We start from the raw sequence: 15,081 nt of genomic DNA, 5'->3' as shown, positions 1-15,081 counted from the left end.
AGACGAGCCCCACTGGCTAACGCTGACACATTTACAGAAATGTTTTATCTTGTACTGTCCCTGACAAATTAACCAATGATACAAATGAGATGAATCGCAAGAACGGTTCTGTTAACATTCTGCCATTCATTGTGTCCGTCAAACCCTTTCTGGTGTGATGGGCGTTTAAAAACAATGGATGACGACTCCTTTAGTTCTTGTCTTTGGTCTTTTAAGGAGCCTAAAAGTTCAAGTTATAATTTTTGCCGTGATAGTTTTGTGTCTTTGTCCCTGATGTCCGTCACACTAAGAGCCGGCCACACGACCATGTCACGTCCTCTTCTCTCTCGGCCCGGTCTCAATTACTACCTTGAACACCGACGAGACCTAACCTCCTTAACCAGACGTCCAATCAAAACGCCCGCTCCCTCCTTCCCCCCCCCCCCCCCCCCCCGCCTACCTTGTTGTGGGAGCCCTGGGTGACGGTGGCGGCCCTGAAGCGCCCGGGGGCGGCGGCGTTACAGGCCACGCGGTCGTCCAGCAGGAAGCCCAGGAAGAAGGCCAGCGACACCATCATGTAGCACACGGCGTAGAAGATGATGGGCCGCTCGGGGTAGCGGAAGCGCGACACGTCGATGAGGAAGGTGAGGAAGGTGAAGAGCGTGGCCGACAGGCACACGATGGACACCACGCCGATGAAGTAGCGGGCCAGCGCCAGCTCCTCGCGCCCGAAGTACATGTTGGGGCAGGGCGGCGAGCAGTCGCGCACGCCCATGAAGGAGTAGCCCAGGTCGGGGTCCATCTTGAGCTCGCGCGGGCACCAGAAGCCGTAGTCGCGCTGCACGGCACCGGGCGACTCGGCGCTGGGGGCGTCGGCGGCGCTGGACAGGAGGTCGGCCGCGCGGGGGTAGGCCTCGTCGCAGTCGGGGAACCTGGAGGAGGAGGAGGGGGAGGGGGAGGGGGAGGAAGAGGAGGGGGAGGAGGAGGAGGAGGAGGAGGGGGAGGAGGAGGAGAGGGAGGGGGAGGGGGAGGAGAAGGAGGAGGAGGAGGGGGAAGAGGAGGAGGAGGAGGAGGAGGAACAGGAGGAGGAGGAGGAGGGGGAGGAGGAGGAGGAGGAGGAGGGGAAGGAGGAGGAGGAGGAGGAGGAGGAGGAGCTGTGGTGAACTGATGTACTTCACCTGATCGCGTTCTGTTTTATCGGACTCTGTTATATCGGACACTAATTGATCTGATTTTATTATACTCGATTTTCCACCCTACTCTTTCACATTATATATCATTAGAAATTGGTTCATTTTGCAAAGTAAGAGCATATAAAAAATATATATGCTTAATCATTTGTTAAAGCATATTAAATAAACATATAACTATATAATCAAAATCGATCTATTTTTAATAAGAGCACGTTGTGCCACAGACCTGTCGCAGTCCATCTCGTGGGGCCAGCTGACCCCGAACATGTCCATGAGGCGGTAGCAGTCGCTGCGCGCCTGCAGGCAGAGGCGGCGGCAGGGCAGGGTGACGCGGCCGTACTCGGTGCACACCGGCGCGTACAGCGCACACAGGAACATCCGCAGCTCCTGGGAGCACTGCAGGTTCACCATGGGGTGGAAGGCTGTGTGTGTGTGTGGGGGGGGGGGGGGGGGGAGGGTAAGGAGACGACACGTTAGCCCCTTTTACACTGAGATCCCGCCGCCACGGTGCCGTAAAGTAGATCCGGCATTACGCTAGCTTTGATTACTTTGCATTACCATACACTGTTCGGGTTAGAGAACCGGAGGCGTCACGTGTCACACAACACCGTCAGAGTCTTGTGTGAGGTATAACCTACGTCACACAAGTGTTGAGGTGCTGAGGCGCTTCTGCTAACCGGGCACATTTATAGCCCATTACAATGGTCTATCAGGCGAGCCACTTGTTTCTTTGATCATTAAGTACAGGATTCAAGGATTCTTTGTTTGACTTTGCGGTCCAGATTCCAACTGAATGACACTTACTCTGTTCCTCAGAAACCGTGCAGGTGGTGGCAGGTAAGAACCAGTCTCTCTCTCTCTCTATATCTCTCTGGCTGGGTTTATAATTGATGTGTTTCCGTCTCTTCCTGTTCTATTCTAACTGCTGCCGTTGTTGCAGATCCTCAAGGACCGACACAGAGGTGTTTATCCATAAAACAAGCTTCTGTTTACAGCACACAACAGCTGCCAGGGAACAGAGAAGCTGCTCAGACTAAGCCATTTAATCCAGATATGATTCTTGAAATTGAAACGTCAAAGTCCAGACGTGGCTCCCTCTTCTCTCCATGGTCTGTGTGCATTGTATCCCTGGGTGTACAGATGGGTCTATAGATCTGGATGCAAACTAGCATCTAAATCCATTGTGGGATCTAGATGATGTTCCTTGTGTAAGCATGACCAGAGAGAGAGTGAGAGACAGAGGAAGAGACAGAGAGACTGACAGACAAGACAGACGATCAGCTCATTAACGTTGTTTTCATTTGCATAAACAAAGAGCTGTATTAAAAATGTACAAGAAGGAAAAATCCCAGTTGGGTGTTCGGTGGTTGTTATCGGCAACATCAAACGTGGTGATGCGTCGCCTTGGAATGGGTGATGACAGACATCAGTCAGTCTGAAGCCAAGTCCCAGCGGGAGGGAGGGGGAGACAGACCGAGGGGGGAGAGGGGGGAGGATTGTTTCCGTAGATGAGATGAGTCAAAAAAACAACTTTGGCCCCCTTTTCCCTAATCCTTAGGCCCCCCCTTTTCCATCCTCCTCTCTCTCACCCACTGCTCCTACCCTTTTCTCTCGTCTCTATCTCCCCCGTCACCCGTCTCCCCACCCTCCTCTCTCTCTCTCTCCCCCACCCACTCCCCCTCCCTCCCCTCCCCTCCTCCTCTCTCTCTCTGTGCCCCGCTCCTCCTCCCAAGTCATTTCAGGCTGTGATCTGCTACAATGGGACAGAGATAGGAGGAGAACGAGCCAGATCACCCCCACTCCTGGGACACACACACACACACACACACACACACACACACACACACACACACACACACACACACAGTGGGGGGGGGGCTGCCGTCTTTGTGTTCGAGGGAAGACCACGCTGTGATTGAGTGACATACTGCTGTAACACATACACTGCTGTAACACACACAAATATACACACACACACACACACACACACACACACACACACACACACACACACACACACACACACACACACACACACACACACACACACACACACACACACACACAGAGAGATACACACACAAGCATCCAATACCAGTGGAACGTTTCATTAGCATAATCTCACCCGTACTGGTACACAAACAGTTTCTCTCTCTCTCACAGTTAGGGGGCATCTGGCGGTCACGTTTAAAATATGTAAATCCCCCAACGGAAGGAAGGTGGTAGCAAGCATGTGTCTGAGGGAGGGAGACGTCTGAGCTTACATTTCGGATTTTTGTATGCTCATGTATTTGTGTGTGTGTGTGTGTGTGTCTGTGTGTGTGTGTGTGTGAGAGTGTGAGGATATGTTGTTGTTGTATATATTTTGTGATGACTCCGCCAGTAGTCTGACTGAAAACAGGGAGACCACAGATCCAGTCCAGCTCCACGGACTAGGCTCACTCCAGCCCTACGCGTTCCCTCCCCTGAGCCTCCTCCTACAGCGCTGGGGGTGGGGGGTCATTTATAGCAGGGAGGGGGAGGGGAGAAGGGAGGCGTGTGTGTACTGTGAGTGTGTGTGTGTGGGGTGGGTTGGTTTGCTGGCTTGGGTGAAACCCGCTAACAAAAGTATGTCCTCATTATTAATTCAGTGAGTGCTTATTACAATGTTGATCAAATGACTAAGAAAGAATGTGAGTTTTATAAAAGGAATACAAATGTGCTCAATTTGTGAGTGCACCAATAATGTTGCCAATAGAGCAGACAAGGAATATTTGGGCATGAATCATAATATATATTCATTATGAACATAATGAAATTCATCAGAGGGAGAAAACTAACTTACAGAAGCTAGCTAAGCTGGTATTGAATGGAGAGTGACGACACTAATTTGAGCCAATCTGAAACAGTGATTTCCACAGCCTGTGTTTATCCAGGGCCTTTTGGCTGCCCGTGCAGTTCTGATCAGCGTGTTTGGTTTCCCTGTAGGATGCTCCACTCTAGGGGGATATGCTGCTACGTCCGTCTACTGACTCTGCTTCTGTTAAGTCACTATATAAATGGATTAGTATGGCTATTAGGTTAGGGGGCCTCTGAGAGCACATAGCAGCCACACACACACACACACACACACACACACACACACACACACACACACACACACACACACACACACACACACACACACACACACACACACACACACACACACACACACACACACACACACACACACACACACACACACACGCTCTAGGCTGGGATCTTTGTGGCAGAATGGAGGGGAGAAACAGAAATGTGTGGTGGTGCTTAGTAGGTTCTTAGATGCAGGATCAGGCGATTCTTTTATATTTCCTGCATAGGGAAGGTCGCTTAAGAAAAAAGTGTATTTATCTATTTAGTCGTTGTTTGACACCTTGATCCAAAGTGACTTACGATGACTCTGAGACGGATGGAAGCATTAAGGAGCAGGTAGAGGTAAGGGCATCTTGCTCAAGGATGCCAACAAAGAGGCTGTGGACTTTGGGGTTTGATTCCGGAACCTTCCGTCTGGGAGTCAAACACTCTCACCACCACTAGGCGATCCTTCCCCCTCATCTAGAAGACTCTCGGCTAGCTCCGGATCATTCCGGTTCTGTTGCAGGCGCAGGGGGCAGTTTAGACATCTTCCACACCTGTCATAACGGCACTCAAGCAGTGTGTCAGTGGGGTAGTGTCTGTGGCAGTGGAGGCCTCACATTCAGGGGACGCCACGGCAACGGTGACACCAGCTGACAAGTGCTCTCTCGGCATCTGAAGACCGTCGGGCTGGTGTGGCTTCCACCACACCACACACACACACACACACAGCTGCCATGACATACAGTGATACACTCTAACACACACACACACACACACACACACTCTACCCCCTCCGAGTTAAGGTTACCAACACAAGTGTAGTTCCTTATCGTGGGAACGTTGTAGTCTATGTATTCACGTTGGGGTTGGAGTGGGGAAGATAGAGTGGGTCTCCATGTTGTAAATAACCCGTATAGTTGTTCTTTATATTTTCCTTTTTTCTGTTGAAAGTTCAGAATAGTAGTATGTAGTACATACTGTGTCCCAATCTATTTGACTTATCATCCAGTCAAATGTGTTTTCAAAGGTTTTCTTCTGTGTATCGCAGCCAAAGCTATTTTGCTTAGTTTGACTTTGCTGTGCTGCCCGCTTGGCCAGGACAACCTTGCATAAGAGATTTTAATCTCTGTGTTTCACCTGGATAAATAAATCGTATTGACTGTTGACCTCCATGAAATCTAACAGTTTTTCAGCAAAGGTCCAGCAGAACTGTCCTTATTCTATGTCATTCAGATCAAAATGGCAGTTATTACTAACAATTTCTGAATGGTACGAAATAAACAGTGCTTTATTCACTAAGATAACACAGTAAATACAGGGGACTAGAATCCTAGATCCTGGAATAACAACATGGAGACACAGTCTTCCGTGACACACACGCGTTACCTCATCAGCTGAAGCTTTGCCAGCCTCCGCTGAGCGGAGATGAGATGTAAAGCAGCTCAGAAAGCCTGGATCTCCGGTGACCCTGCTCCAGGCTACAAGAACACTGTCAACTCTACTGAGTTTTCATGTAGTGTACTGCCGTGGTTCTCAAACTGTGGGTCACGCACCATGCCGCAATACACTCATACATACTTTAAATATATATGCGTGTTTAGACCATGTCTTGTTTTCTTAGTTTCTTCGCCTGCCTTGTTTAATTTGTGAGAGATTTGAAGTGACATGCAAGTTAGGCTGAGAAGTAAATTCATGAATACAAAATATAGAAAATGGACTCCAATTGTAAGTTTGGAATTCTATGTGTTTAGTAGTTATTGTTTTTTTCCTTCTCTTCAGTGGTCACTGGTCAACTAATGTTTATTTCTGGTGGCTTTACATTGTGTCGAATAATAAATTATAGGTTAGCACAACTACTAAAAAGGTTAGCAATGTGTTAAAATAAATACAATTTAGCAATAATACAAGTGAAATTTGACACCTTTTGATTGGAAAAATATATTCTCAAAATGTTTTAGATGTTTTTAGCTATAATATCTATGTTGCTTGGTACAGCCGATCGAAAAACTTTCCTTATATGGCCAGGAGCCATCCAAGTTATGACTTTCTATTAACCCGCAGTGTCTTACTGGAATCAGTGCTCAGGTTTTTCCAGCCCATTTCCCAAATGTCGACAAAGAAGAACCAAGCGTGTAATACACTAGTAATCAATGCAAATGTAATCTTGGCTCGACCACCTTCTGCTCCCGCCATTACGAATTCATGACAGTTATTTAAGCCCTTTCAGGAACACCAAATAATATGGAAAGAAATATGCCACAGTGGAAGCAGGAACCAAACGCCTCAATTAAAGGGATACCGTTCGTCCCAACGTGTCTGCATAAGTCTGTGTGTATATTTATTTGCGTGTGTGTGTGTGTGTGTGTGTGTGTGTTTATGTGTGCATACCAGTGGTTTTGTTAGGAAAACTAAAGCATTGCACCAGCTGCGGTACAAAGCCTTGACTGCTAGCGTGGATCTCTAAGCACTCCAGTGACTGATGGTTGATCAGCCCTATTAAGTGTCAGGGTCATCCCCTGGCTACTGACCACTGGCTCTCACGCTGGAATGGAGAACCTCACCCCACCTTCCTGTCTCGATCAATGCCCCCTCCTCTCTTCTACACCAACCTTCATTCATTCAACGCTCTCATCTCCGAACACTCTGTTCCTCTGAAGAGATTGAAGAAGAGAGGCTCTTCTTCAAGGTCTTTTCAATTCAATTCAATGGGCTGTATTGGCATCATTGGGAAGATATTTGCCAAAGCATGTAAGTCAAGACAATGAAAAAATTTAAGTTTCCATAACTCTCAATTAATCCCTCTCTCTCCCTCTCTATTCCATTAAGACTAATGCCCTCACTTTCAGCCGGTCTCTCCCTCTCTCTCTCTCTCTCTCTCTCTCTCTCTCTCTCTCTCTCTCTCTCTCTCTCTCTCACTCTTGTTTATTGTCGTTATATTTCATGTCTCCTAGCGTTTTTTTGTCTTCTTTAATTTCTTCCTGTAACTCGTCCCCTCTCTCCCTCCTCCCCCACCCCCTCTCTCTCTCTCTCTCGTTTCCAAATCTTTAAAATTTCCCAGCTCAGCACCATGGCGACCGCTGATGCAGCAGCCGGGAGAGAGGAGGCAGAGGGGAGGAGGAGGAGGAGGAGGAGGAGGGCTGGAGTGAGGAGTCAGGGGTATGGGTAAGGAGGAGGAGTTGAATGAAGGGAGGATGAAGGAGGGAGGGAGTGAGAAAGGAGGTGTTCGGTTGGGGTAAAGGGGAGGAGGAGATGGGGGGGGGGGGGAGGAGGAGGAGGTGTCCCTAGAGGTCAGGGTGCAGGGTGGAGGAGGCCACCTCCCTGCCTCCCTTTGTTAAGAGCACAATTGTGAACGTTGCCCCGGCAACCGGTCTGCCCCGCATTGGGAAGGGGGTGGTGTTGGGAGGGGTGGTGGTGGGGAGGGAGGGAGGGGAGGTGGGGAGGGAGGGAGGGAAGGATGGGTGTGTGAGGACAAAAGAGATAGAAGAGAAAAGAGGGAAGAGAGAAACATAGAGAGAGAGTGAGAGAGAGAGAGGGAGAGGTGTCATTCACAGCCAAGTTTGGAGCCTTGTAGATTGATAGTGTGTGATAAACACACACACACACACACACACACACACACACACACACACACACACACACACACACACACACACACACACACACACACACACACACACACACACACACACACACACACAGGGTGGGTTGTCAAGCTAGGAGCAACTCTCTCTGTGGATGTTCCCCTCATTCAGTGAGGAGCCAATAAACAGGGTGTCCGACATTAGATAAAACAAGAGGCTCTTTATAGGTCGGGTCACGCTGGATGGGCCTCACTCAACACGTTTTCTGTGTGTGTGTGTGTGTGTGTGTGTGTGTGTGTGTGTGTGTGTGTGTTTAGCGGCATGCTAGCTAACAACATTAGCTTAATAATGTGTACACCTTCACTCTTCTTTTTCACATTGTCTCAAAACTAAAACAGACTTTTCTTTCAGGCGTTTGACTAATCTTTTCACACCATAGGGGTGGGGTATGGTTGCTGTTCTATACAACGGTAACACGACACGGTTTATCTAACCAGCGACGGTAACCGGAGAGAACCATTCGATTAAACGACCTGAAAGCAAGAGGAGAGGGCCGGAGAGAGGCTAGCGGCTCGGAAGCCATATGCTAATGGTCGGTGGGAATACACAGCAGAAACATATGGGCGGCTATGTAGCCTAGCTACAAGAGCGGGTGTGATTCTTACCGTCCAAGCTGATGTCGGTTGGTGGTTAAGTTATTATCAGTCAGCAAAACATGCATCATGACTTTACGTTAAAGGATGTAAATGATGAAGTTATATTATTTCGAAGATGAAAATAAGTAGAATACCTAGTTAATAAAAAAAATTAGGATGATCACTAGCTGAGTCATATTTTTAAAAATACTCCACTTGTTATCCAACATTGACATTGAATAGTATAGTAGTTGCTAAATCCATAAATAATATTTTTCCATATCATGAAGAGCACACGTACAAAATACATTTTTCTTCTGTAATTTTCTGATGGTTTCATTCCTTTATATACAGCATATATACAATGTTTTTGTCTTTGATTTGTCTCCCGTAACTGATTTGACGTTCGCACCACAACTGAACCCAGACCTACGAAAATGGGGACATGTTTTCACTCGCCCCTGGTTCACCCAGTATAATCTGCCAACACGTCCCAGTATAGAAATAGCTGATTCCCATTAGACTACCGGAGGCTACTGTCCCACATCAGCTCTGAGGTCATTCAGCGGTCAGAGATGATGGGCCATTATTACCCACTCACTGAAAATCCTATTTTCATTTGAACGAATTCACTATCTAACATCTCCCTGCTTTGTCAGCTAGTAGCGGTCCAGAATGTGCTCTACAACGAGGAGCCATTCAATAGGACCTCAAGGAGAAAAGAAGATCCATAGTCTGGTCATTTTGCGCCACTTTAGGAATCATTTAAGAATATTTCTGGGCAAACAAGCTATCAACTACCATCCCATTCACAGAGCGAAAAAAACACTGAACTTTTAAGAGCTTTGGATGACAAAACATCCCCAGAACACAGCCTGGTAGTACAAGTGTTATCTCTCAAGACACAAGACGAAACAGAAGCTACAGCCAGAAATTCATCTTCGTCCCCGCGCCAAAACCCTCTCAAACAAACCAGCCAACGACCTCCGCCAAATCCCAATCCAATCGCCCGGCACTAGAGCACTTTTAGAGGGCGGTTCATCATCAAAACACCCAACCACGGGCCTTTTGGTTCCCATCCCAGTCTGGCTTCCTTCACCGACTCGCCCATTCATCATCATTATCACGGCTATTCACGAGACCTAATTCCTCCTTTAACATCAACTGTCAATTCCCCACCTCGACCGCACTGTTGCCGGCTCACAGGCCCCTGAATGCCCACAGGGACCCCCCTCCAGAGCTGCCAGGGGCCACAAGGACCAAGAGGAACACAAACCTCCAAGGCCGCCAGACTCCAGGAGCCGCGAGGCCGACGCTCCCAGAGGCCCGGTGTTGGGAATGCTGGCTGATGTGAGCTCCTTCTAAGCTCTTTAAAAAAGGATTCAGACGGCTGAAAGAGTCTTAATTGTGGAGCCGTGACAAATCAAACTGACCAGCGTTCAAAACACCAGGAATGCCGCTTTCTTTTGCGTGCAATGCACAAGTGCACACACACAGACACACACACACACACAAACATACACATTAATTAAGACTTAAAAGCTAACCTTGCTACGTTTCAAATGGCATTCACGACTTGGTAAATCAGGCACAGCCATTTGGGGAAATTATTCAACCTCAAATGTAGTGTAACTAATGTGTAATGTGTTACACTTGTTTAAGTCCTAAATAATCCTCTCCTTTAGAATAATAAAAAAAACAATAGGCCAATGAAGTCGCACACCAATAGCACAACATTAAAATACTAAATCTAAGGGGTTGTTACTGAATATTCAGCCAATCAAATGACAGCAAAGGACCATGTCTCGATGCTGTTGATGATGACAAATCCTTGTTTACCACATTTCATAGCATCATGTCTCTGGACTGGCAGGGCATGGTGCAAGGGTTAAATAAGCCTGTACCACTTCTCTCTCTCTTTATATATGTGTGTGTGTGTGTGTGTGTGTGTGTGTGTGTGTGTGTGTGTGTGTGTGTGTGTGTGTGTGTGTGTGTGTGTGTGTGTGTGTGTTGACCAGATAGATGGCGTCTCTGGGCTCCTCCAAGCTGCAGACCAAGATGAGTGCGTGGACGCCCCTCAACCACCCAGTAGCTAATGGCAAGGTAGCGGAACAATCTCTCTTTCTCTCTCTCTCTCTCTCTCTCTCTCTCTCTCTCTCTCTCTCTCTCTCTCTCTCTCTCTCTCTCTCTCTCTCTCTCTCTCTCTCTCGCTCTGTTTAGCTCAGTATCTCTCCCTCTCTATATTCTTGTCTTTCTCCTTTATTTTTCTCTCCCTCCATCTTCCCCCAGTCTCTCTCACTTCCAGTCAATCTCTCTGCTGCTCTCATTATCTTTCTCTAACTCTCTCTCTCGCCATCCTTGTCTTTCTCTGGCTGTTACACTATTACTCTCTCTCCTCCATTAAAACTCCTGATCTCACTTTCAGTCGGCCTCAGTCTCTCCCTCTCCAGCGGTATACTGATACATTAATACCATTAGCACACAGATGGAGGTGGGTGGTGGGATGGTGAAACAGCTCTTCAGTCAGACCTTACAAGCCCCTATTTACCAGTGACACCGCAATGTCATGTATCTCAATAACACCTCATTAAATCCAATCCATTATGGAGCTAAAATACAGACGACTGCACAATATTATGTGCCCACAGCAGCACTACATGACTTCATAGATCATTAGACGTGAGTTTGTTCAGTTAGAACAAACCAATAGTGATTTCGAGCAAGTGGACCCAGTGTACTGAAACTCATACCACAGTAATCTTCCTGCACACATATGCTTAAACTAAGGAAGGGCTGCATCTGCTTTGTGACTGAGTTTGAATTGCTCACCTCAGCATTACCAAAGCTACCATACCACGCCGCTATTAAAGCGCTGGTTGGGAATGACATAATGGGTTGTTAATCTAGAGATAATCTACAGAGAAGAGGGGGTTAAAACGATAAAACATGGAGAAAACATTGGAATTAAGGCTTAGTCTATCTGCTGAACTCCTCGATTACAGAGTGCAGTATTCGACAGGGCAGAGAGATAGGAGAGAGATATAGTAAGCATGTAGAATCCTGTACACAGTGGACCGACAGGTCTCAAATCCTGTTATGTAAAAAGTATTATAATTTTTTTATTAAATGACGGGATTATTCTGAGTGATATTATAAATATTCTGGTCTGTCAACACGCCTAGTGTGGGACAGGGAATCCATTTTGGGGAAACACACCCAGTTTTCAGATTACACAATGGCAGTTATTGATGCTCCATTCTCTTGTACTGCCCCAGGTCAAATTGTAAAACTTTCGTTTTCTGCCTTATGCTTTGTGTTGCTTCTGGTTGTCCCCCAAGTCCCTCACGTGAGAGGAGTTGAACAGTTGGATTTTAACTGGCACGGAGCAGATAGCTAACAGTTAGCTTTCTGGGGTGCTAGCTATCTAGGCTAGCAGCAGGATGTCCTTGGGGCAGGCAGTACACCAGGCAGACACAGCGAACCAAATATTCATATGAGGCAATTATTTCATAAACCCCCTGGAATACCTCTGTCCAAACATTAGCATATATATGGGAATGTGCGTGTGATGTGTGAAGGGATTTTGTTCTTGAGCAGATATGTTGTTCACCATCTTTGAGTATCAGATAATCAATAGGACAGGATGTTCTCATATAAGGCCACGCAGTGAAAAAGAAGAATGAGAGAGATACAAAACAAACATGTCCTTCCCCATTACACAATTAAAGAAGTACTTGATAAGCCATCAACCACGTGGAGGATAAACCTACAGATGTCTTATTGGCCAAACCGGAGAGAAACCATTTCTTGCTATCAACAACACGAACAGGAAGTTCTATGAAATAGACTCTCCCATACACTAACCCAGAGGAACCATTTAAAAAAGCACCAATATATACAAATGTGTTTATAAAGATAAACAGTCTGTTGCATAATAATTAATACTAACTATATATTATAAACGTTTTCAAATTTGGATAAAAAAAAAGCAATGCAATGGGATAAGTAGTAGGCTACAGAGGCAAGTGACTGTAGTGACTGAAGGTTTGATCACGCGCTGCCTTTCCTACGCCCATTCCATCCCTCTTTCAACCATCTAAAAGCGTGCGAACCCATACAACCAAACACATATAAAAACCACTGCATTGAGTTAGGACACAATCTGGCGCCACAACAGCGTACCTCCATGGCGAGCGCGGCCGTCTGCTGGTCGTAGTGGTTCAGCACGTTGGGCATGAAGGTGGAGTTGTAGGGCAGGCCCTGGCACATGCGCAGCGTGATGGGCTCGCACGTGAACATGCTGTGGCTGCTGGCATCCGCGTCCATGGGCACGGCCGCGCACGCCGCTAGCATCCACGCCACGGTGAGGACCAGGAACGAGGCCATGGCTGGAGAGGTGCAGGGGAGTCAGGGAGTGGGGCGAGGAAGTGATGAGCTGAGTGGGGTGGAGGTTAGAAGGAGCAGTGTGGGGTTTAGTAGCAGAAAGGAACAAGGATTGGGGCTAGTGGGAGTAGGGAGTTAAGGGTGGCAAGGGGAGGTAGGAAGCTAGGGGTTAAGGCTAGGGAGGAGCGGGGATAAAAGGGAAAGAACCAGGGATGTAGGGTAGAGGTAGCAGGGGGTTACGGGAGCAGAGGACCAGGGACAGAAGCTAGAGGTAGCAGGGGTTAGGGTAGGACTCCATGGGCCGAGGGTAGAGTGAGCAATGGTGTCGTCACAGTCACCACTGAAGGAGACGAGGGGAGACAGGGGGGCGGTACGCCCGCAAATATAATCCACTGTGCTTTTTGGACGGTATTTTCGGTGTAAGATGGCGTCGTGGTTAGCTGAGATGCTATGGGGGGCGTTTCGCTTCACAAAGAAACCGCTTGGGTCCATTGGTGATATCCAACATGGCCGACGTAAAGTTGGGTGACATCCATTGCTGTGGGAGCTTCTAGACCTCCATCACCTGAGGGGAAGCCGTCTTCTTATTCCCTGTTCCTGGACTTCAGGAGCCAATCTGATGTTTCAGAGGAAGAAAGAAGGATGTTGTGAACTTGTGACCACGGAGAAGATGTGGAAGAGAACATAATGTTAATACAGAGAAAAAAGGGATTTGTATTAATGAAGCATTAAAGGATATACATAAATGAAGTATTATTGTATATCCCTTTATTTGTTTAAATTACATTCCTGGATAAGACGGACCTGATAATAACCCAAACATTTGTGAAAGTAGGCTAAACTTAACACATCCCCGTTCTTCAAGCAACATTATTTCCCTGGTCAACCTTATGACTGATGGGTGTAAAACACACTAATAAACATCAGCCCTTTCATTCGGCCATGATCTGTCGCTAAATACATGAACACAGTAGACGTTTGAATTCTCAAGTCAAACATGATGCAAGATGTAAATATAATCTACGGTTAGTATGCAAATACCTGGAAATATTGATCGATCTTAGGCTTAATAAACATGTTATTACGGGAATGGTGACATTCGTACGCTCCACTACCTGTTCGTTATGGACGTTGGGCGTGTTTGCTACTCGCCTGTTCAAGTCACCATTCAAACACTGCACCTAACCGTGTTGGCTAGTAACACACACACACACACACACACACACACACACACACACACACACACACACACACACACACACACACACACACACACACACACACACACACACACACACACACACACACACACACACACACACACACACACACACACACACACACACACACACACACAAACTGGTAGGCAATTAACGCTTTATCGGATAGCGTTGCCTTCGGTTTGTCTCCAGTACATTCGCATGTCCCAAATGAAAACACACAGGTTTCGCTCACTCGATGAATAAAACAACGTCAATCCCCCCAGCGTTACAAAAGGTGACGGGCGGTGACTTCATCCGATAGAAACCATGCCCAGCGTAAGCTACTACTAGTCAACATTGTAATGAATAGCGACTGAACCACCCCGGCTGTATCAAACACGCGAAGCGGGACGCAGCCCAGAGAGCGGCCGCATCGTCTCGGTTCTGAACGCGGAATCCCTTCATCGTATGTGGGTAGAAACAGTTTGATTAACAAGGAACTTTACCTCAGTGTTTTTGGTTGAAAATTCACGTGTGCCGACGGGATCTTCAGCGCTCCTTGAGTTGCTAACAATGAGTGAATGGCCCATCGACCCCCTCCTCCTCCTCTTCTTCTCACCCCTCCCCTGTCTCCTCGCAGCCTCACAGCGGGTTTTACGATGTCCCCGTTGCGCGCCACCGCACATCCACGCACGCGCAGGCCCCTCCAATGAATGACTTCCCTGCGGAAAAAAGGACAGGTTCCCTGTCCTTTTTTTTTTATAGCAAAGTATATATTTATTTCAACGGTAAAAAAAAATGTAGGGGCATTGTACTTATTTTCATGATCCTTTTGTAGAGGAAGCCGGAAGGGCAATCAATATTGGGGTTATTAGGGTTAGTTTGACAGCATTATTGTTATGCGTAGTGAGCAGAAGCTCTTTGCAATTTATCGTAACTGTGCCGTTTGCTTCCTATGGGTAAAGTGCAGTGATGAAGCGCGCTCTCGCAGCTGTCCATATCAACATAT

At 47.2% G+C, this 15,081-nt stretch overlaps 1 protein-coding gene and 1 long non-coding RNA gene across 2 annotated transcripts in view; both read right to left on the bottom strand.

Moving 5' to 3' along the window:
- fzd3a (frizzled class receptor 3a) overlaps nt 1-1,823 on the bottom strand; it is a 7,871-nt gene extending 6,048 nt beyond the window's left edge. The window contains exons 1-2 of the mRNA XM_060042410.1: nt 1,399-1,823; nt 440-911 (exon numbers count right to left, since the gene is read on the bottom strand). Coding sequence (XP_059898393.1) covers nt 440-911; nt 1,399-1,583 — 657 coding nt within the window. The 5' untranslated portion in view covers nt 1,584-1,823. The remainder of the gene's footprint in view (nt 1-439; nt 912-1,398) is intronic.
- Nucleotides 1,824-10,604: 8,781 nt separating this feature from the next.
- LOC132449875 (uncharacterized) lies at nt 10,605-15,017 on the bottom strand. Its single transcript, XR_009523689.1, has 2 exons — nt 14,579-15,017; nt 10,605-13,486 (listed from the first exon to the last, which is right to left on the bottom strand). It is a non-coding gene; the product is annotated as an uncharacterized LOC132449875 (long non-coding RNA).
- Between the last annotated feature and the right edge of the window lie 64 nt (nt 15,018-15,081).

This window comes from Gadus macrocephalus, chromosome 21 (genome assembly GCF_031168955.1).
Source record: "Gadus macrocephalus chromosome 21, ASM3116895v1".
In the NCBI taxonomy this organism is placed as follows: Eukaryota; Metazoa; Chordata; class Actinopteri; order Gadiformes; family Gadidae; genus Gadus; species Gadus macrocephalus.
Note: the sequence above shows the minus strand (reverse complement) of the source record. Positions and strands in the feature narration are given on the sequence as shown.